This window comes from Genypterus blacodes, unplaced genomic scaffold, assembly GCF_046128005.1.
Source record: "Genypterus blacodes isolate CSIRO-AG114 ecotype Tasmania unplaced genomic scaffold, CSIRO-AGI_Gbla_v1 ptg000029l_1, whole genome shotgun sequence".
In the NCBI taxonomy this organism is placed as follows: Eukaryota; Metazoa; Chordata; class Actinopteri; order Ophidiiformes; family Ophidiidae; genus Genypterus; species Genypterus blacodes.
This window is the reverse complement of record NW_027466842.1, coordinates 7428859-7450276: the sequence shown is the minus strand read 5'-3', so window position 1 is coordinate 7450276 and position 21418 is coordinate 7428859. Positions and strand designations below refer to the sequence as shown.

General features: G+C 42.2%; 1 protein-coding gene across 3 annotated transcripts in view; it reads right to left on the bottom strand.

Moving 5' to 3' along the window:
• Positions 1-974: 974 nt before the first annotated feature.
• dnah9l (dynein, axonemal, heavy polypeptide 9 like) overlaps positions 975-21418 on the bottom strand; it is a 44331-nt gene continuing 23887 nt past the window's right edge. Inside the window, exons 49-89 of one of the 3 annotated variants that reach the window (XM_076144605.1) lie at positions 20992-21129; positions 20707-20808; positions 20363-20524; positions 20163-20246; positions 19689-19798; positions 19399-19561; positions 19113-19236; positions 18495-18637; positions 18186-18347; positions 17850-17909; positions 17584-17757; positions 17102-17248; positions 16881-16994; positions 16599-16742; positions 16116-16298; positions 15956-15961; positions 15663-15764; positions 15352-15486; positions 15007-15180; positions 14654-14786; positions 14471-14573; positions 13255-13377; positions 12930-13134; positions 12595-12759; positions 12362-12502; positions 12021-12191; positions 11824-11946; positions 11483-11676; positions 9924-10072; positions 9684-9811; positions 9367-9504; positions 9092-9181; positions 8781-8972; positions 8553-8672; positions 8381-8440; positions 6157-6339; positions 5824-6006; positions 2545-2660; positions 2276-2388; positions 2038-2178; positions 975-1584 (exon numbers count right to left, since the gene is read on the bottom strand). In XM_076144605.1, the coding sequence (XP_076000720.1) occupies positions 1337-1584; positions 2038-2178; positions 2276-2388; positions 2545-2660; positions 5824-6006; positions 6157-6339; positions 8381-8440; positions 8553-8672; positions 8781-8972; positions 9092-9181; positions 9367-9504; positions 9684-9811; positions 9924-10072; positions 11483-11676; positions 11824-11946; positions 12021-12191; positions 12362-12502; positions 12595-12759; positions 12930-13134; positions 13255-13377; positions 14471-14573; positions 14654-14786; positions 15007-15180; positions 15352-15486; positions 15663-15764; positions 15956-15961; positions 16116-16298; positions 16599-16742; positions 16881-16994; positions 17102-17248; positions 17584-17757; positions 17850-17909; positions 18186-18347; positions 18495-18637; positions 19113-19236; positions 19399-19561; positions 19689-19798; positions 20163-20246; positions 20363-20524; positions 20707-20808; positions 20992-21129 (5646 nt within the window). In that variant the 3' untranslated portion in view covers positions 975-1336. Of the gene's footprint in view, positions 1585-2037; positions 2179-2275; positions 2389-2544; positions 2661-5823; positions 6007-6156; positions 6340-8380; positions 8441-8552; positions 8673-8780; positions 8973-9091; positions 9182-9366; positions 9505-9683; positions 9812-9923; positions 10073-11482; positions 11677-11823; positions 11947-12020; positions 12192-12361; positions 12503-12594; positions 12760-12929; positions 13135-13254; positions 13378-14470; positions 14574-14653; positions 14787-15006; positions 15181-15351; positions 15487-15662; positions 15765-15955; positions 15962-16115; positions 16299-16598; positions 16743-16880; positions 16995-17101; positions 17249-17583; positions 17758-17849; positions 17910-18185; positions 18348-18494; positions 18638-19112; positions 19237-19398; positions 19562-19688; positions 19799-20155; positions 20247-20362; positions 20525-20706; positions 20809-20991; positions 21130-21418 lie in introns of all 3 variants that reach the window. The other 2 variants (XM_076144607.1, XM_076144606.1) reach the window with 2 other exon arrangements.

Genomic DNA, 21418 nt, shown 5'->3' with positions numbered 1-21418 from the left:
GTTCTTGTGATGTGTTATACAGTTCTGTAGCGGGAATGGTGTACAAAAGGCAGAACACCACTGCACAGTGACATGAAGTAGCTCCACCTATTTTGCAAAGTTGAAAAACTAACAGGGCTACCGGGTGCTTCTATCTACACACAAGTTGATATTTAGATCAAGAAATTAAAGTTAATTCCAACCCCTTACTCCAGTGGTTCTCAAACTGGTACGCCGGGCTCCCTGTAGTGGTACACAGAGGAATCAAATAAAAATATCTGAACCAGGAGATAATTGAAATGCGACTTAAAATAAGTGTAGCCTTTCAAAAATGTTTGCACTCGCCACACTACTAACCTTACCGATGCGCTGCGTGCAAACGGCAACTATTAGCTGTTAGCTACAGGCTAAACTTAACTGTGATGGCAGAGATAGTAAAACAGCATGAGTATGAGCGGTCCAAATACACTATGGCTGCAGAGGGGAACTAAAAGGATGAAATCTGCGGATCAGGAGGAGTATAGTTCAAGCAGCCTGGACCACTGTGAACTGAGTGCTAACGTTAGCAGGTACATCAGTAGTGGGAGGGAAGTGTCGACAGCACCGGTATCTGGCTGCAAAAAGCTCAAAACATTACGGAAATATAAATCGAGTTACATCATCCTTAGATTCAGCTGGAGCGGGACAGAGGAAGAGCCAAAGCCGCAGTGTGTGGTATGTGGTGATGGTCTCAGCAATGAATCCATGAAACCATTGCATCTCAAATGGCATCTACAACCAAACACACAGTGCTGAAAGACAAACCAGTGGATTTTTTTGTACGTAAACGTGATGAACTTAGGCAGTCCAAATGCACGACTCAGTGCTGTGGTACACCTGTGGTTAAAGCACAGGAGGCTTGGTATCATGCCAGCCTCTGCATAGCGAAAGCCGGTAAGCAGCACACAATTTGTTTGCAAACAGTTGTTTGTGTTTTTCACTGCAATGCAGTTGTTATAATTCTCTGCTATTTGTGTTTTTGACTGAAATGCAGTTATTAATGTTCTCACATGCTGTGTGTGTGTTTGTGTGTATGAATGAAATGCAATTGTCATTAATGTGTGTGTGTGTGTTGGGGGGGGGTGTGTTAGTTCTAGTACCAATTTGTACAACGTGGCTATGACTGCCAAAGGTCAAAATAAATAATATTCTTATGAGGAATACATTTGCTCCCTGTGTGCATTTTGCATAGCAGCTGAATAGGGTAGGCCTACACTACTGTATTTTAACATTGGCCATAGTGGTGGTACTAGCAGAGCCAAATATTTTCTGAGGTGGTACTTGATGTAAAAAGTTTGAGAACCATTGCCTTACTCCATTACACACTGAGCAGCAGCGCCACTCCTGCCATGACCCACTTGGCTGACCTCTCTTTGGTTTTGAGGCTGAAAGTCCACACATATGTCGGTCCTCTGATCTTGGTCTTGTAGAGCGGACACTCGTAGATGTTCCTGGTGTCTTGTCGGTCATTGGGTACAGCTCGGACCGAGATTACAGGCATGGCTGGGGTCAACTCCTTCAAGCGGGCCTCACTGATCACCCCGGACTGAATGTCCCACCTAGCACCTTAGGAAGCACAGGTGGGGGCCATGGTGAAAAGGAGTTTTTTTTTAAGATCTCAGGATTGAGAAATTACCTTTTTTAGACACATGCAATCCACACACACATCCAACATTGCGCCCCCCTCCTACACACACATGCACCGGAGGGGGCACTGCAGGCAGCCGACAGCCAGCGCCATGGAGCAGGTTGGGGTGCCTGGTGACTCGAACCGGCTACACTCCGGTTCAGAGTCCACCAAGGACTCCACAAAGGACTTGAACTGACTGAGTCCCTATGGACTGAGCCACTGCCGCCCAAATTAAGCATGTATGACCTACACAGAGGGAAATGCCGGTTCCCTTCTGGTTAGGGTTAAGCATAATCGGTCATCAAACAGAAATTATTGTGCAGAACTCTGAGCCCTTTGCGTTGCCCGACACAAGAGAGGAAGAGAGAGTTTGTAGTTTGACTATCTACCTTCCATATAAAGTCCATAAACGTGTGCACCCTCCCTGGCAGGCTGGTTGAACTCTTCCTTAAACTTCTTGGTTACATCCACCGTAAGGTTCACCTTATCCAGGGGCCACCCATTCTTGCGTGCTAGAGACTGCATCACAGCTAAAGAGCATGGACGAGAGCAGAGGTAAAGGACTGACAGAGGTAGAGGGCTGAAAAGAATGAGAGAATTATAGCCCCATAATCTTGTGTCGGTTACCAGTAAGGAAAGACTGTGGGTTGAAAAGTCCAGACAGCCAGACAACACAAGGGAGAGACAGATCCTGTGTCCAGCTGTCCAGCTCTCTACAACGCAGCAACACATCATTATACCTGAAACACACAAAGACAGGAATGAATTGCATACAGATTGCATTATTGCACCATATGCAAAACATAAAAAAAAAATCCATTATTTTGCACACACTACACAACAACATTATCTCAAACCGTATCCTGTTTAATTTCTATAAAGCAATTCCGACTGACCAAATAGCCAGGCCGTAGGTGGAGGGGTAGGCCAGTTTTGTCCAGGTATCAGGGACATTGTCAAAAAACAAGGCTGTCTGCAGCTGCTCCATCTCAGAGGAGATCGCCAGCTCACCCTGTGATACAGAGAGAAATAGTAAAATCCCTGAGAACACCAAATAAATTTGAGACATAATATATATATTTATTTATTTTTGCAAAGTCTGATGGTACAAAAGCAATGGGATTCCTGGGAAATGTAGGTTAATGTGCAATCTGTGATTAAATGTAGACAGAAATGACATTACAACTTCATTACAGTTACTCTCAAACTGACTAAGTCTTAATACATAAACTACCAAAGTAGAGCTAATATTTTAGAAGGCTGTTAAATGGACCTTTCAATTAAGCTCCCAACGTGCGTGCAAACACACAGACAGACACACACACATACACACACACACACACACACACACACATTTAGCTTCCAAACTCTACTGGAATTTATTTTAAACATTGCAATTCATAAAACTGCAACTTATTATTTAACAAAACAACATTGTCGCTGGGGACTTTAACCACTGCACTCTACAGACTGTTCTTCCAAAGTTTCACCAGAACGTCTCCTGCACCACAAGGGGACAAAGAACTTTGGACCACGTTTGTTGCTTTATGTCATATATACACACCTGTATGCTGTAGTTGTATAGATTGTAATTACTCATACCTCACAGTCAGATGCACATTTGCACTTTGTAACCTTGTCCTCCTTATGTACTTATACTGTCATGTACTGTTCCCCCCATTGTACAGTATGTACTTTGTACCCCTATTGTGTGTACTTATTATGTACTTATTATCTACTTGCATTCTTGCACGTTTCTTTATTGCACTAGTTTGGGTGATTTCTGGTTCTAGTTTTTCATGCTGTACTGTAACTGTTGCACAGTAATTTCCCTCGGGATAATAAACTGTCATCTTATCTTATCTTATCTCTTTTGTTTACACAAGTGTGGCTGAGGCATACAAAGTCACACCCTTCCCCCACCTAGGTCACTCTGATCACCTCTCTTTGTTCCTGCTCCCCAAGTACTCCCCCATCTTTAAACAGGTTAAACCCACAACAAGGACCACCAAGATCTGGTCAGAGGGGGCTGACTCCATTCTCCAGCAGCAATTCCAACAAACAGATTGTAATGTGTTCTCCGCTCAGGCCACCACAGACTCTCTGATCACCATTGACATTCTCACAAACTCTGTCCTGGATCATATCAACAGGTGTGTGGACAGAGTGACATCACTCAAAACAATAAAAACTTTCCCCAACCGGAAGCCCTGGATGAACAGAGAGGTTCGCCTTCTGCTCAAAGCCAGCTAGGGCCAACCTCAGAAGCGAAATATCACAGGCCAATCTCACAGGCCAAACATGGCTACAAACTGAGGGTTGATTGAGGCATACAGACACTCACCAGCTACAAACCACCCAACTCTGTGCCCCCTACCGGCTCCACCACCCTCCCTTTTCAACCTGTCCCTGGCCCGAGCAGTTGTTCCCACTACGTTCAAGACCGCCACTATTGTGCCAGTGCAGAAGCACTCCACCGCTACGGCCCTTAATGACCTCCGTCCTGTTGCCCTCACCCCCATCATCACCAAGTGCTTCGAGAGGCTGGTCCTCTCACACTTAAAACACTGCCTACCTGCTACTTTGGACTCTCACCAGTTTGCCTACCGCCACAACAGGTCAACTGAGGACGCCATCTCCACGGCACTTCACTCCACATTGACACACCGGGACACCCCGAACTGTTACGCCAGAATGCTGTTCATTGACTTCAGCTCAGCATTCAATACTATGATCCCCTCCAAGTTGATCTCCAAGCTCAGCCAGCTTGGTATCAACACATCTCTCTGTAACTGGACTCTGGACTTTCTAACTAACAGACCCCAGTCTGTTAAGATAGATAACCTCTCCTCCTCCACTATCACCCTTAAAACCTGCGTGCCACAAGGCTGCATGCTGAGCCCTCTCCTTTTTCTCCCTATTCACCAATGACTACGCTCCTATCTATGGTTCCAATTCCATGATTAAGTTCGCAGACGACACCACAGTGATAGGCCTGATCAGAGGCGACGATGAGACGGCCTACAGGGATGAAGTACAGCACCTGACCACGTGGTGTGCTGACAACAACCTGGCACTCAACACCAAGAACACTAAGGAGATCATTGTGGACTTCAGGCGGGCTGGGAGCCATGCACACACCCCCATCTCCATCAACGGAGCTGCAGTGGAGCGTGTGCCCAGCTTCAAGTTCCTTGGCATCCACATCTCCGATGATCTCACCTGGTCCATAAACTCCTCCACCCTGGTTAAAAAGGCGCAACAGCACCTCTACTTTCTTCGGAGCCTAAAGAAAGCTCACATTTGTCCTAGGATCCTTGTGAACTTCTACCGCTGTAGCATTGTCACAAACTGTATCATAGTATGGTATGGCAACTGCTCCGCATCAGACCGAAAAGCAGGTGGTGAAAACCACCCAAAGGATCACCTGTACACAGTTGGACAGCATAGAGCAGATCTACCGTAGTCTGGGTAAAACCAAGAACATTATAAAAGACTCCTTCCACCCTAATAATTAACTTTTCATCCTCCTCCGATCCGGCAGGCGTTACAGATGCCTCCGCTCTCGCACCAGCAGGCTCAGAAAGAGTTTCTTCTACGAGGCGGTGCAACTGCTGAACTCTACTCCATCCCCCAACTCTACTCCATCCCCCCACTAGCATCATTTTGCACTCCACTGCCATTTGCACAACTTTTTGTATTTGCACTGATCATTCCATTTAATTTCAGTTCACTTTCCGTTTTGCACAAAGACATTTTGCCCTTTTTTACTCTCTATTTATTAATTTATTACCTGTGTATATATGGTTATCGTGTAAATATATTAGTACATTTTGCACTTCTGTTTGGATGCTAACTGCATTTCATTGGCTTGTACCTGTACTTTGCTCAATGACAATAAAGTTGGATCTAAACAAAGTAAATAAAAAGGTCACAAATCACTTTTACAGTGGAATTACTAAAAGTCTAACCGTGTGATACTGTTTAACCATCTATAGCACAGTGTGTAACTGTAAAACAGCATTTCTGCTTTCAACAGATTTTCTCTCTTGTCGCGCCCTCTGCGCCTCGCCTAGGGGGCTCGCCCCCCACATTGGGAACCACTGCACCAAGGAATTGTAATAGATTTTTACCATTTTGGAGGTTCCACTGATCATACAGAGATATAAACACACCTTAAGTCCCAGGTCAAGCTCTTTGAGTGAGCGTCGGATCTCAGAGATTAAGATGTTCATGCGCTCGCACTCCTGAAAGCACACCAGGATGTATGGAGACCGTTCAGCTGTTTTGGAGGTGATGTCAGACATGTTGTACTCTTCTGGTAGCTTCTCCAGCACTTCGTCTAAAATTGTTTTCACCTAAAGGTTGGTGGAGTCAGAGAGAAGATGCAAGAATTGAAACATTCACATCCTGGTATGCATTTTCCTGTCTATAATTAATTTAGCTAAACCGTCTTGATGATCCTGTTCAGAAAACACTATATAAAGCACTGAACATGATGTAGTTACCTTCTCCTCCAGGGTCTGAGAGACGCCCTCCCCCATCACTGCATCAGGGGACTGCAGCTCCAGCAGAGTGTGGAACAGGTTATCAGATGTCACTGTCAAGAACTCAATTTCCGCATTGGGATGCAACCCATAATGCACAGGGCTCTCATGAGGCAGCATCTCATCTATGAAGTAATGATAGCCCTAAAAATAAGGCGACAGTAAGGGCTGAAATTAAAAAAAAAAACGAGTCCCTAAAACCGTCAAAACTGCAATGACACCTGAACCAACAACACCCACAGATACCGAAAAGTCAGACTGAAGGAACATTTGAGCAGGTAGTCAAGGCAACTTTTGTACAGCAAGCCTCTGTCCCTGAGAAAGCATTGAGGGCTTTGTTTTTAGCTTCATATCGCGTCAAGAAGTCAAGAAGCCGCATACCATTGAGGAGGATTTAATACTGCCAGCAACCAAGGACATTGTGAGAGAATTGCTTGGTGAGGATGCTGCCAAGAAAATTGATACTGTATGACTCTCCGATAACACAGTTAGTACGCATGGCTGAGAATGTGTCTACTCAACTTTTAGAGCAGATGAGAGCTAGCGATTTTTTTTGCACTGCAGCTGGATGAGAGTACGGACGTATCCAATGCTGTCAAGTTGCTTGTGTACATTTGATTAATTTACCCAAGAACTTTGTCGAGCACATTCAATTCTGCAAAGCGCTTGAAGGAAGAGCCACAGGGAGGGATATATTTCAAGGTTTGGACAAACACATTGGGGCAAATGTACTTGACTGGTCTTGTTGTGTGGGCGTGTGTTCAGATGTGGTCGCTGCGATGATCGGGAAGACCAGTGGAGTGACCACTCTCATCAGGCAGAAAGCCCGACTGCTGTTTTCACACACTGTATGCTTCACCTTGAAGCGCTTGTGGCTAAACAGATTGAGGAGGAGCTTAATTGGGTAAGCTGATGGGGCTCTGAAATTCCTCCTCCCTTTTCGACCACTAACTTGTGTGAGTCTGGCTTTTCAACTCTGAAAGAACTGCAAATAATACACAGAGCAAGTCTGAATGTGAAGAACATACATAAAGCCCAGACTGAACAAAGCAGCCATCAGGCCCACCACTCCCTAATGTGCTCTCTTGTTTTTTCACTGACACAATGTTTCTCTCTCTCCCTCTTTCTCTCCCCCCTTGTTTAGTCTCTCTTTCTTTTTCACACACACACACACACACACACACACACACACACACACACACACACACACACACACACACACACACACACACACACACAATGTCGTGGATGAGAGATCCAAATTATAAATGTTATATTCTCAGATAGTTTGTTATAATGTTGCTTTTTTATTGTTGTTCCCATTAATAAAAAAACATGTTTAATTTTGTTGTAGTAAGCTATTGTCGCTGCATTTAATAACATGTCTTGCATATAGGAGGCCTTGTCATAGAAAAGTTTGGGAACGCTTGCTGAAGGGTGCTTTACATTAAGCTCCAGTTCTAATGAGGTAACTGTTACAGCAGGGATGGGCAAACCTTTTTGCTCAGGGGCCACAATGATTTTTAAATTTGACGGGCCGGGCCAGTGTGAACTTACATAAATTACCATTAAAAGCTATTGCAGTCATTCCCCAAATCACTGAATGCACTTTTTGCCCTTTCTTCCTTTTATCTTTATATCATTTCTGTATTGAAAATGTGTTTAACATGCTGTTATTATTAGAGAGGTATACAGAGACGTTATAAATGTCAACAGAATGGCACGTTTATTCACGATTTATACACCTAAGCCCTGGTTGAAAGCGCACTCATAACAACAAGAGACTCACTGACTTTCCCTCTCACAACTGAACTCCTCCCTGTCTCTCCCTGGCCAACAATTAAGGGTGTGACAAGCTTTACAACTGGCTTAACTACATGATCAAGCTGCAATACCCACTTGCACAGGGCTTCCTCATGGATTATGCAATGTAGGAAATTACATCCAGAGTTTTCCTCTTTTCACCTTATCCTGGATCTGTTTAAGCAGGCTGGTATTTTTTCTTTTTAAACTCAGTGATCTGTCCATATTTGTACCAATATTTGACAGGCCGCATTAAAAGTGCTGTATGTGGCCCACGGGCCGTAGTTTGCACACCCCTGTGTTAGAGTGACTCAACCATGAAGCATAAACTTGTTCCTACGTTTAAAATAAAGGTTCACTTAAACATCTCTTTTTCATCTACCTGGTAGTCCAGGTTAGAGGGGACCACAAATCCTGGAGCCAGTGAGAGTTTCCTGTCAAACTGGACAAATAAAACGACGGATAGAAGAATTGGCATCACATGGCTGAGAATGTAACAAAATTCTAATTCGAACATAATGGCTTTCGTCTCTTCGTGATGCACACATACACACCTGGTTAGGCTGCATGTATTCTTCAAGGTACGTTCTGCAGAGCCTTCTGTCCCAGTCATCGGTGATATGTCCTCCATACATGATTTCCCCAAAAAGATACCTTAGGTCCTCCCAAGGCACCTTCAAATACATAATTATTACCAATACTACAAAATGCAATCAGGTATCACCATACATGTCATGCTGTGCACCTGACTCTCTTATGGTGACAATAACCAGGTGCCTCACCTGTGAATTAGCCTCCAGATAGTTGTAGAGTACATTAACTGATATAGTGAGGTCACCGGTGTTGAATGGATACTTCCTGTTCCAACCTTGAGGACCAAATTTCCTCCTCTCTGCCACACAGGCATGGAAGTAACAAAGAGAGAACAGAATGGTCTTAAACTCCTGTTCACGACTGCACTGGTCCAGAATGTCCTAGACAGGAAAGGATGATGATAAACATGTAAAACTAATCAAAACAATCAGAATTACAATTACAGTTGTTCTAGTAGTCTTAACTAGTACCAATGCCAGAGCACAAAGTAGATACTCACCTGATCAAAATTATCCAGAGCTGCATGGAGATTAGCGTGCATGCCTGTGGGAGGCTCGTTGGTGATCTTGATAGCATTTTCCAGAATGCCCTTAGTAAAACATGAAGTAAAAAGCTAATTTCTTTTTGGATGTATTAGTTTGTATGTTATGCAGATAATGCCACCATCTGTACCTTTGGAAACGTATATTTTATTTATCTTGGGGCATTACAATAACCAACTTTTAAAGATACCTTTTCAGACTTACTTTTTGTTTGTTATATCTACATCTTTACCTGCGGGATGATGTGTTCCTGGGGTACTGGGGCTGGCTCTGCGCTCATAAACACGCGGTAGTCACGGTGACTGCCTTCACAGCAGCGTTCCAGGAGCTTCTCAAGAGACCCCAGCCAGCGAGCAACCAGGTGGATGTTCTATGAGTGCAATGAATATATAAACAAACCGACGTGGTGTGTAAAAAAGCGGCCAATAAATGTGACTTTAAATTATTCTATCTTTTATTCATTTAAAATATTCAGGGACTGACCTTGATGATAAAAAATATATAGTGTCTATATGTTCATGCAGTAAATAGTTATTCATGCATCCAGACCTGCAATATAACCCAGTGACCCTCCTTGGCAGCCTTTTCCATGGCCACCTCAGCCACAGCTTCCTGGCCCTGGCCCAACGACACGTTGTGAAGCTTCCCAAGGTCGATTGTAAAACCCAGCTTTCGTCCTGGTTATCAACAGACAACAATTATTCTATTTATTTTCTATTGTAGAAAATACAACATGTCTTGTGGAAAATAACCTCATGTACACGCTAAATTGCTACATTCTGCAATTACCCAGTGATTCTACATCTTTAAGTGGGTCTACCCCAGGGGAGAGGATGAAGAACACAGGGGAGGCTGGACCACTTTCTCTGAAGGACTTGGCAAACTCTATCTTCCGGCCCTCAGTGTACTTCACCCCGAGCTTCTCCTCCACAAAGTTCCTGTGAAGGAACAGAAGAGATTTGCAAATGAATACAGGGAAATTAAACTGCATTACTCAAAACCATGCAGCTAGTATTCATCAAAAACTTTGTAACCTCTGGGCCCAACTTTTCAAGTACAAAGTGGCCCGGGGCCCATTCAAATATTAACACTGTATTAGTTCGCCTCACTCTTGGTCTGATTTGTAGTCAATAACTAAATCAAATCCACTTATATTTAACAAGAAAAAGATCTGCAGTAGCCCAAGCAAATCACAAAGACATTTATTTATCATATGTATGTACAGTATGTAAACCTGCACCTACAGCAAGATGCCGGCCAGGTGACCATGTTGTTTTCACGTAACAACATGGAAGAACAAATTTAAAGGCTCAAGTCAGGCCTCTTAACACAAAAATAACTAATAATTAGATTTTACTACAGCAATACAGATAAATGTGTCCACTGATGTAGCAGATAAATTAATAAAAATTTATAAATACATTAAAAATTATAAAAGTTTCAAATTAAATAAATATGTAAATAAATAAAATGTAAATAAAGTGCACATGAAAATATACATTTGCTTCAGAACCAGAAGTTGCTCTTCATATCTATGACAAATGAACAATAACAACAGTCACAACAGTCAGCAGCAGCCTCTCCGATCATCTCACGGCACATAGCCACAGCAGCAGGCAGAACCAACTCCTCCGCTATGGTGAATGGTGTCTTACTCTGTACCACAAGTCTGGCTACGAGGTAGCTGGCTTTCAAAGCACATGTAGAGGTGCCAGTGAGTGACACGATAGACCTTTTCTGCATCTGTAGCCCATTTTCTTTTCTCTTGAAAAATTCCACCAGCTTTCCAACAAGCGTTGGATGTTTGGTTTCTCGGTGCCACTTTTATTTTGAAGGCTTCAGTGCTTCAGTGCTTCGTTGAATAGTGTTAGTCCACACTCCACACACTGGGCTCTTGGCTCTGCCTCGTTACCTCCGTTTGCAAACTCATATTTAATGAAGTGAGGATTGTACTTGAGCAAAATGTTTGCCTTTTGGGGGTGTTTGGCACCACTTTCGTTTTCATTCTTTCGTTTTAAATACTTCTCCATAACCTTTGCCGCAGCCTAGCAGCTGGCTGAGTGAGCTTGTTAAACAACTGACAGACGCATTACCTTCACCAACTGGTGGGAGGCTGTATTGTAACTGAGCGTCTCATGGATAACAGTAATATCTCTGATGTCTTCAATTGAACAGGTTATCAATTGAAGACAATTAAAGACTATGCAAAACGGAAAGTTTTTTGGTTAAGAATCACTGTTTTAGATGACATGAAGGGGCGACATTTTGCCAGTTAACTGTCAATACATTATGAGGAATGACAGACAGAATACAAAGATAATTACATGATTTAAAAAATCAGGAATAACCTCAGAGCGTAGGTCATGCGGTCAGGTCTCAGGGCTCTCATCATGATGAGTTTCTGCAGGGAGCTTTTTCCTTTCCACTCTTGAGGAAACTTCTCCTTCTCGGGACACTCTGATTCTACCATCTTTTTCCAGCGCTTAGGGGAGCCTTCAATGTCCCGGTCCAGACTACGGAACTCATCAGTGAAGCTCATCACCTGGGGCAAAACAAAGGACATCAGGTATTGATTTACTGAATCATTTATCACCCCGAGTCAGCAGAAATCCTTTGAACTAATTTAGTAGTCATGATCATGATGATGAAAAAACATGATCTGTGTGTGTGCATGTGTGCGTACAGGTACCTTGATGGCACTCCATGCTGAATTGGAGAGAAACTCTACGGGGCTGACATAGCTGTGGTCGATGTTAAAACGCAGCAGGACATCTAGCTCTCGCACAACAATCTCCTTACTCATCAGCAGCAACTGAAGAGAGTGAGCACACAGTTAGGGACAAGCTACACGCATACACGCTCACTCACACATGCAGACACACATACTTGGAAGGCTAGCTGTGCAGTAAAGGTGAGCTTGTCTCTCTCAAACAGTCCCCTGCTGATGTAGTTGAAGGTGGAGTAGGTAACACGGTCTATAAGCGTGTTCACTCTGCTTTTCACATCTTTACAGGCTTCTGCCATTTCGACTGCCTTGTGGAACACCCCATTGAATGCCTGCAAATGAGAGGAGAGGTGAACCGGGGTCCTGTCCCTTTATTATATGCTGTCTCTTGTCTTTACATAGTGTATGGAAGTGCTTCTGATCTTGCAAGTGGAATATGTCATCTCGAAGCCTGCGAGACACTTCTGGCTGACAGGAATTCTTAATTTGCCCTTCTGGTTACCTTGAGGCTGAACTGGTACATGGGGTTGATTTTGTTGAGGTCGTTCATGATAAAGTAGAGCAGAGAAGCTCTGACAGCAACAGGACGATAGTGTTCTCGAGCTTCATTTATCTTCACTTCGGTAACTTTACCTTCCAGGACCTGATGGTGAGGGATAAAAAGGGTGAAATGTGTGTACAACCTACAGGTGCGCACACAACACATCTATGCTTATGATGTTTCAACTTCAACACCTTCATCTCAATTTCAGCAGCAGTGTGCTTGGTGGTCTCCAGCTTTTCCACCAGGACGTTGTCACCCAGGAAGTTGCTGTCTGCGGCAGACAGCCTGGTGAGCAGCTCATCTTCTAGAAGCTTTAGCTCAATTTTAAACATGTTCTGTTGCAGGGTTAGTTCACTCTATAGGAAATGTGCAAAATCGAGAAAATACAATATTATAAAAAGCTCTGTCCTTATGTCCTTCCAATCACTGACATCATGGATAGCATGGACTGCAACATGGAGATCACTAATGAATTGTATAAACATTACACACTTGAGGATTATGTTATAAGAGAGTCTGGCCTCACCTTCAGATGCTCAAGGTCGGGTCTCTCCTGGTTGACCACCTGGGCCAGGAGCTGGTCCTCCAGGCCATCCCTGGTCACAGTAAAGTTGATGAGTGTGGTCTGGGCTTGGATCTCGGGCTTGTAGTGAGGATTAGCCAGCTTGGTGTGAAGGATCAGTCTGAACCCGGGGTGGAAGAAACATTCCTTGTCCCCAACCTTTATGCAACTGTTAGAGCACGGGGGAAAAGGAAAATCAAGGACACTGTCAGAGAGAAGAGCAAGGAGAGAAACAGATACGTACGTATGTCTATATGTATGTACAGATGCCCATATGTGTTTGTTTTACCTGCCCTTCTTGATGGTGTGTCGTCCCAGCAGAGGGTCTATTACAGGGTCGATAGTCTCCTCAAGGTTCTCTATGAGGACAGTGTCCCCTGCTACTACAGCCTGTTCTATCACATCCACATAACTGATGAAAATTAAATATAAATAAAATTCAATATTTTTTTATACAACTGTCAGATGATAAAGAAGATGTTAGGCAGAACATTTGTTTTTTCCTCAAGTGATCCAACTAAATATTGAAAACATGATCCATTAAAATAAAGAGTTGGGTGAGTTCTCACTGTGTGCAAAGGTTAAGTATTTAGTAAACAGATTCTATATATATGTATATTTAAATACATATAATCATATTGTACATACTCCACTCTCCATATTAAATTGATTAAATTGATAAGCTCTTTATTTCTATTTTATATAGTACTGTAAAATAACTGTAATTTATTTTTATTTAATCAATTTATTTATTTTTCTCTTAATATCTCAATTGCACCATACACCAAAGCAAATTCCTTATAAGGGAAAACCTACTTGGCAATAAAAAACCATTACGATTACGGCAAACCACGACCCTTTTAAATGCGGACCGTCGAATATTGGTGCAAGTATGGACGGATCACTGGATTTATCAGGAAAAAATACGGGCTTGCTTAAACGCATCCAGGACAAGGTGAAAAGAGGAAAACTCTGAGCTGAATGTAATTTTTGGCGTGTCAGTGAGTCTCCTGTTGTTGTTTTGGGTGCGCTTCCAACCCGGGCTTAGGTGTATATAAATAGGGTGTTGACATTAACAACGTCTCTGTATTCCTCTCTAATAATAACAGCATGTTGAACACGTTTCCAATACAGAAATGATATAGAAATAAATGGAAGAAAGGGCAAAAAGTGCATTCAGTGATTTGGGGAATGACTGCAATAGCTTTTAATGGTAATTTATGTAAGTTCACACTGGCCTGGCCCGCCTGTCAAATGTAAAAATCATTGTGGCCACTAAGCAAACAGGTTTGCCCACCCCTGTACAAGAAGCTGAACGATTAAGATGGAATAACAATATTGTCCTGCAAAGTGTGATAGTGGTCTACAGTCAAAGTTGCACTTCATAAACAGGGATTGTTAAACAACCACTACAAAATAAAGCTGCACCCATTAGAATGACTGCCTGACAAGAAGCAGTACTGTACATCACTGCCTAACAGTGGGTAAAAGTAATAAGCACTCACCCTTTTTGACCTAGATTTACAACTTTCAGGCTGCTGCCATAGTGACTCTTGATCCACTTGATGCCCTGCAGCTGAGGGTCAATGAGGAGAGGCCAGCGCTCACCTGAAGTGAAACACACGGCACAAAAATGTACCTTTACAGTATGACAATGTAATGATGGTACATCCAAAGTCTCAACTTACAGTTAATGAGAATAGTTGCATTCTGAGTGGACATTTTGTCTCCTGGCAAGCCTTCGTTATTCCACTGGGCCACTGTGGCATCATCGGTCAGCATAGACACTGGGTCTGAGCCCTCTGTCATAGGAATGGGCACCTGAGGGTGGGACAATGAGGAGAAGTGTGTAATAAGATGAGAAACGGGAGCAGAGAGGTTTATATGTAAATATCCTCTCAGTTTCTTTCTGTAAGGACAGGCAACCCAGGGAGGGACATAGCAGTAGGTGGAGAAGGAATGGAAGGAGGTAGAGTGCTAACGTATAACATCAGACTCGACTGCTATCTGGACTACTACTTAAGTCTTTATTAACTGTGACCTTCTGGTTACGCAGGAATGGCATCCAGAGATTGTCCAAAAGCTCTGTCCTGTACTTCTTGGAGAAGGAGCCAGCATAAGAGATGAAGGCTCCTGTCAGAAGAACATCCCCACAAAGCGTTTCCTCCTGTTCATGATACTGAGCCACTGAGTGGGCCCAGCGCACATTTTCACTCTGGAACACATACACACAAAACATGAGACATAGTGGGTAGCTTACTGGGAGTACCATCTGTTCTCCGAAATACTGTAGGTAATGCACAAAAAGTATACAACATTATACATCGATATGAAATGTACTTTGACGACATTAAAATAGATCTCTATTTGTCGCTGTTGTACCTACCTCCAGCCCTTTCACCAGCCTATTTGCTAGTTCTATTGTCTTGTTGGTGTTGTTGACCTCTTCTTGAAAGCATAGCTTCTCAGAAGTTGCTTTTTCAAATGCTGCTGTGAGAGTTTCCAGGCTACTGTCCAGCTCCTTAAGAATTTGAATTGTAGAAATGTTGGAAAGGGAAAACTACTTTTAATGCAAATGCATATAAATGGATAAAAAGTAGTTTATGCACCATCATAAAATTCATTACAACTTGCAGCCTATTGCAGTTTGGCATAGACAAGGGAACAGGAAAAAAGGAAAGGTTGTCACAAACTCACAGAGAGTTTCTTCCGGATGGCCTCTAGTTTCTCAGCAGCCTCAGCGAGATCCGCACTGGCTTGAGAGAGACACATTCTCTTCATCTCTACCTCACAGAATACCTGGAGACATAACATAACAACAATTTAACTAGTACAGTAGCAAATTTGTCTATTTGCCCTCAGACTTCAAGTCTAGTGAAAATAAGACCATTTGAGAGAAAACTAAAATCTTATAAAGAATGACCAGATAAGTACATCTTCTCATTCATATAAAAAGTACTACACATGTCATCAACAGATGCGATACTTACAAACATCTATCCAGAGCAGCACGTTGCAGCAAGTGTTGGAGAAAAGAAAAATTATCTATCAAACCACAGGAAAACAATTATATAATGTAAAAAAACACACACACTCACGTGGCTAGGTTACACAAAATAAATGTATGTAACATGATCTTAATCTGCAAACCTCATGGAAGCGTATAATATTGATGACCCATGCACAGAGCCCTGCAGCAGCAGAAGACTTCTGTCGAACAAATTCTGGGTTGAACTCTGGGTCACTGAGGTATTCGTCTCTCACACACTTCACTGTGGCTTCAGGGACATGCTCTTTGTCAAAGTTAACCAGAGCCTGCAGGAAGTCGTCCACCTGGAGGTTTGTGTGTCATGTGTGTTAAATGGCTTCTACATCACAAAGATACATACATATACAGTATATTCCCAGTGCATTCGATGTACTTCAGATCAAAAACTGAATATGTACTACTGAAAAATGTTGTTATGAACAATGAGCATTAACAACTTTATTTGGGCTTAAAAAAAGAAAAAGCTGTGTAAATGTGTCGTGTTTAGAGCAGCTTCAGAAAAGTATTTGGAACGGACCTCTCTGAATTGGTGCTCGTCACAAATAAACATGTAACAATCACCACAGGACATCATAAATTATCACCTTGCTCATGACCACCTTGGATGCCTTCCAGCTGCGATCTTTGGGGATGCGGCCCTGTGGAGCCAACAGTACCATAACAGCTGCTGAGACATTGGTGACAATAGCTGGGGGGTTGGGGAATGTCCTTAGCTCAGTCAGGTTCAGCTGTGGTAGACACACAATAATACATATAAACACAAAACCAACATGGTTCTGGGATGGTGCCAATCTTACAGGGGTGTTTTTCTTTGGATTCTTAATGATTATTTATTAAAAACAAAAACTTGTGTGATACACTGTTACCCTGTTTAGTGTATTGAGGGCTGCATTGGCTGCCTGTAGAGCAGGTTCAGCCTTGACCAAATCCTCCTCAGTCACTTTCTGCTGTATGGTCACTTTAGCTTGGATTGCTGCCACCTGAAAGAAGGATCAATGAGGATGCATGCATTTTCAATACTTTGAAACAAGTCTGACCGATTTACTGACTTGTCTTATGTCACCCAGAGACCCACACACACCCCTACCCTTTGCTCCTCAGCATCAGCCACAGCTCTCTCCTGGTTGAGCTTGTCTGTCTGTTGTCCTATTTTAGCGATGAGAGCCTCTATGTCTGTGTTTCGCTGCCATAGCTCCACCTCTTGTAATGCTAGCTTGGCCTTCAGCTCCTCCACCTGACAAATAGTGATGAAAACGCAAAAAGATGAAGATTCAAAGATAAACAGGGCAGAGCCCAAGAGTGCACTGGGATATATGATCAAATCAGATGTAATTAAATTTTGGTGTGACTAAATGTGATATATCATTCCCAGGGGTGTAGCTAGAATGCTCAGCTCACTGACCAAAGCTTATAGTCCTCACCACATTAATAAAAGCTCTGATCACAGTGTATTAAATGGAAGAGCGTTTTCTTTTTCGTCTGTGACCGAAGCAACTTCTTCTCTGTGATGTAGCAGTGTAGCTGTTTGATCGTTTTCTTGTTTATGTGTGTAGCAGTATATGGTCTGACCTGTGAGGCAGTACTCTGTAGTTTCTGGAGGCCATTCTCGAACCTCTCCATCTTCTCAGTCAGCTCTGTGCGCTTCTTTTCCAGCAGGTTGCCATATAGCTTCATAAACTCCAAGAAACTCTTAGGGGTTGTGTAGTTAAAGTGCTTCTCATTCTGTTGGTACTTGACACTCACCTACAGTGTTGTTAAAGAAGGTAGATAGGAAGATGTTGGAAAAGAAGTCGGGAAGAGATGCATCATCCAAGTCGCTTATCAGGAACTCTCACCTCATTGACGCAGGCGTGGGCATAGGAGATGAACTTGCTGATAGATGCCCGGATATTTGGCTGCATAGCATTAACATACAAGTTAAAAAAAGAAAAAAAAGAAATTGTGCCACAGAAATATTTTGTGTTTAATTTAATTCATATTCATATATACAGTATGGCTTTAACATGTCTATCAATTGGGTTCTAACTTTAATCTCCTTTTACCTGATTATACCTCAGATGAGCAGTGGGACATGAATCAAATGTAGTACACATAGGAGCTAGTGAAAATGTAATAGTTGTGTAGGTGAATGTGAATGTGAATGTAAATGTTGGATGCTGATTGTGTTGTACCTCCAGTCCAGGTATCTTCTCTATGAAGGTAGAACTAACAGACTGCAGAGCGTGCTGAGGCCATGGATGGAACCAGTCTATGGCAGTACAATTCACAAGAGCCGGAAACTTCCGTGCACGTGTACGTAAGGTGAACCCAACTGGGGAAAAACACAAGACAACCTGGAGGACAGATTGTGAAGATAAATGATAATGTTGAGTGAAGAACTGGTGGAGATGGTGATAAAATTAGGACATATTTTAGTATCAGTGTGAAATGAAAATACGTTAAAATAAACCAGGAGTAATGTTTGATTGCTGAATTCAGACCTTGAGTTGTCGTCTTATCCTCTCAATGAAGAAGCTCCAGCAGTTGTCTCTGGTATCTACGAGTCCCAAACCTCTCAGCTCCATACGAATAGAGGCTACAATCATATCCACCTCCTCGTCAGTAAACAGGTCTGGAATATCACCTACAGTAAGAACAGGAAAGCATATGTAGTGCCCAGTAAGGTACGTTTTCCAGAGCTTATCTTTTTGATTTTCTTCAGTTTTCCTTAGCTCAGCAAAAGCAGTATTTGCTGTTATTCAAAATGTTACATATTACAGTTACACATTTGTTTTGTATTGTTATATTAAGTAAAATCATTCCCAGTGGGACTGAATGCAGATGAACCTGACCTTGAACTAAAATCAGCATCATCCACCCATCTTATTCCTATTATATTTTACTTAAAAATATAGTCAGTGGGTAATGAAAAGTTAAGTTAAAGTTGTGAATTAAAGGTCACTCATTTAAAAAAATCTTTGATATTCTCAAGTATAAAGTATGCTAATTTTTGAAATTGTTTAAACGGACTTACAACACAGGCTCATTAAAACTGAAATCCTTTGCTCATTAAGACAATGAAGCAGCTGCTAGCATCCTAGCAGAAAGTGTAACCAAACCTGAGGCCAGCATGTCATTGATGAGCACCAGGAAACGTTCATCTGGAATCTGAGCATCTGTATGAAGAAACACTGTCCCTATGTTCTTCACTCCCACCTTTATGTATAATGCCGCTATATCACTCTAGAGGAATGAGGGTGAATGGAAAAAGAATATATGAATAATTTATATAATATATAATAAATATAATAAAGAGGATAATAGCAAAACAAATTTAAGTGACATACAGAAGTATTGGTATTCTGGCACAACATTGTGCATGTGTGTGTGTATGTGCATGGCTACCTTAAGGTCATTGATACCGTAGCCTTTACGCAGCGTGATCTGGAAAACTTCTAGCGTGCTGAGAAACGCAGCCAGCCTGCACAGACTCTGCTTCCCACTGCCCCCAACACCCACCAGCAGGGCATTGCCATAGGGAGCCTCCAGGATACGGCTGATGCGACACCTGAACAACAACATATCAGGACATACCAGGACGAATACTGCACGCATACTCAACTTTCTGCCAGTGTACGTGTTCACAGACTTTATGTGTTTATTTGCGTTTTCATGCATGTGTTTGTATGTCTTACACATGCTGCATGGCTTCCTCAAACAGAACCAGATCCATGACAGCATGCAGCTCATTATAATGCTCCAAAACCTCAGCCAGAGTCTTCTGCAGCTTCTCCCAGTCTGAAGCCTGACAAAAATAAAAAAATAATTTGCTTCTCCTATTGTAAGGATGGAATAGCGATGCCGTTCAATGATAACTTAAAGATAATGTCCTTAAATTTAGTTCTTATCAGGGCTCATGTTGATTCATTTCAGTTCAAAAAATTTGTTTTCTAATTTCTCTCTGCATTCATCCTCCAACAATTAATTTCCTGACAGATAAAACATGGCATTAACAGTTTTCACCCAGGATTTTGATATTTCAGATACTGATAGATAGAGTCCATGTATGAAATTGATTGGAGTCAAAGACAACAAAGATAACGAGGCATAAACGGATATTGGAAGGAAGGTGTACAGCTGGTGACAGAGGGTTAGGGTTAACGTCTAACCTGGTGATAGCGAGGCTCTCCCACTCCCAGAGCAAAGTGACAGTAAACTAACGGCTGATGGATAAAAATAGACTCATCTATTCCCTGGAGGCAAAAAGTAAGAAAAAGCTATAAATGCAACAACATCAATGTGCTTTACTTGTGGGTTGATATTGTTAATGTTATATATTTCTTACACAAGGAGGGTGCTTGTTGGTTACCTCAAAATATCTCTTGCCAGTGTCAAACAGGATTTTGTTGAAGTGTTCCACATCTTTCTCATCCATCAGCTTATCAGAGTAGACTCTGGAGCTCTCATGCAGCCACAAGTGTATCAGGTCCACAGGGTAACGGATACACTCTGGCAGGGCAAAAAGGATGCCCTTTATACCAAGACATGCAGAGTGAATTGTTACTTAATGTAGATTTGACAATACAGAACAGGTTTATTATCATCCACTTCTGCACATTGACAGCTAAATTACTGTTCAATGATGATTCAACGATGAATCATCATTAAATTAAGTGATTGGGTCAGTTTTGTGTATTACCAGATGTGTGTTACCTGAAAGATGTTGGACAGGTCCCTGAGGTTGAAGATATAGTGGAAGCGTATGGCAGTAGGGAGGAAGTTTTGACTGATTTTCTGATGCAGACAAATACCTGCCTGGATGAGCAGAACGACAGTGATAATTGAACAGATTCAAAAAAGAATGGATCAATATTGAAAAAGAATGAAGGATAGGTGGAACAAATAGCAGATACATTGATAGACAAATGCTTTTACAATGTATGAAAATAGTGAAATGAGGTATTGACAAATTAAATGTTTAAACCAATGTAGGTGTACCTGTATCAAAGTTCCAACAGAGCGAGAGACTCCATAGCTGAATCCTCCCTGAAGGAAATGAGCTGACAGAATGCTGGAGAAAATAGTGGCTAATGCACCAGCACTGGGGAAATGGACCGCAAACACAGAGAAGTGCCTCTGGAATGGAGACAACTTGATTCAAGAATTAATTGCCTAGGTATATTTTCTTTTTACTGAAGCAAACATGACAGTGTGCATACAGTAATAGGACATTTTGGATTTTTTTTTATACAGAAAGAGGGGGGAAAGGAGAGAGATAGAGAGAAGGAAAGAAGGTTGTTTTATTATTATTGTTGTTGTTGTTTAACATTTTTCGAAGACCCTGAGGTAAAATAGGCAATATGAGGTACAAGTAGATTGAAATTGAAACAGCAGGAAGCCACGGACGCTGGAGGTTGTGAGAACA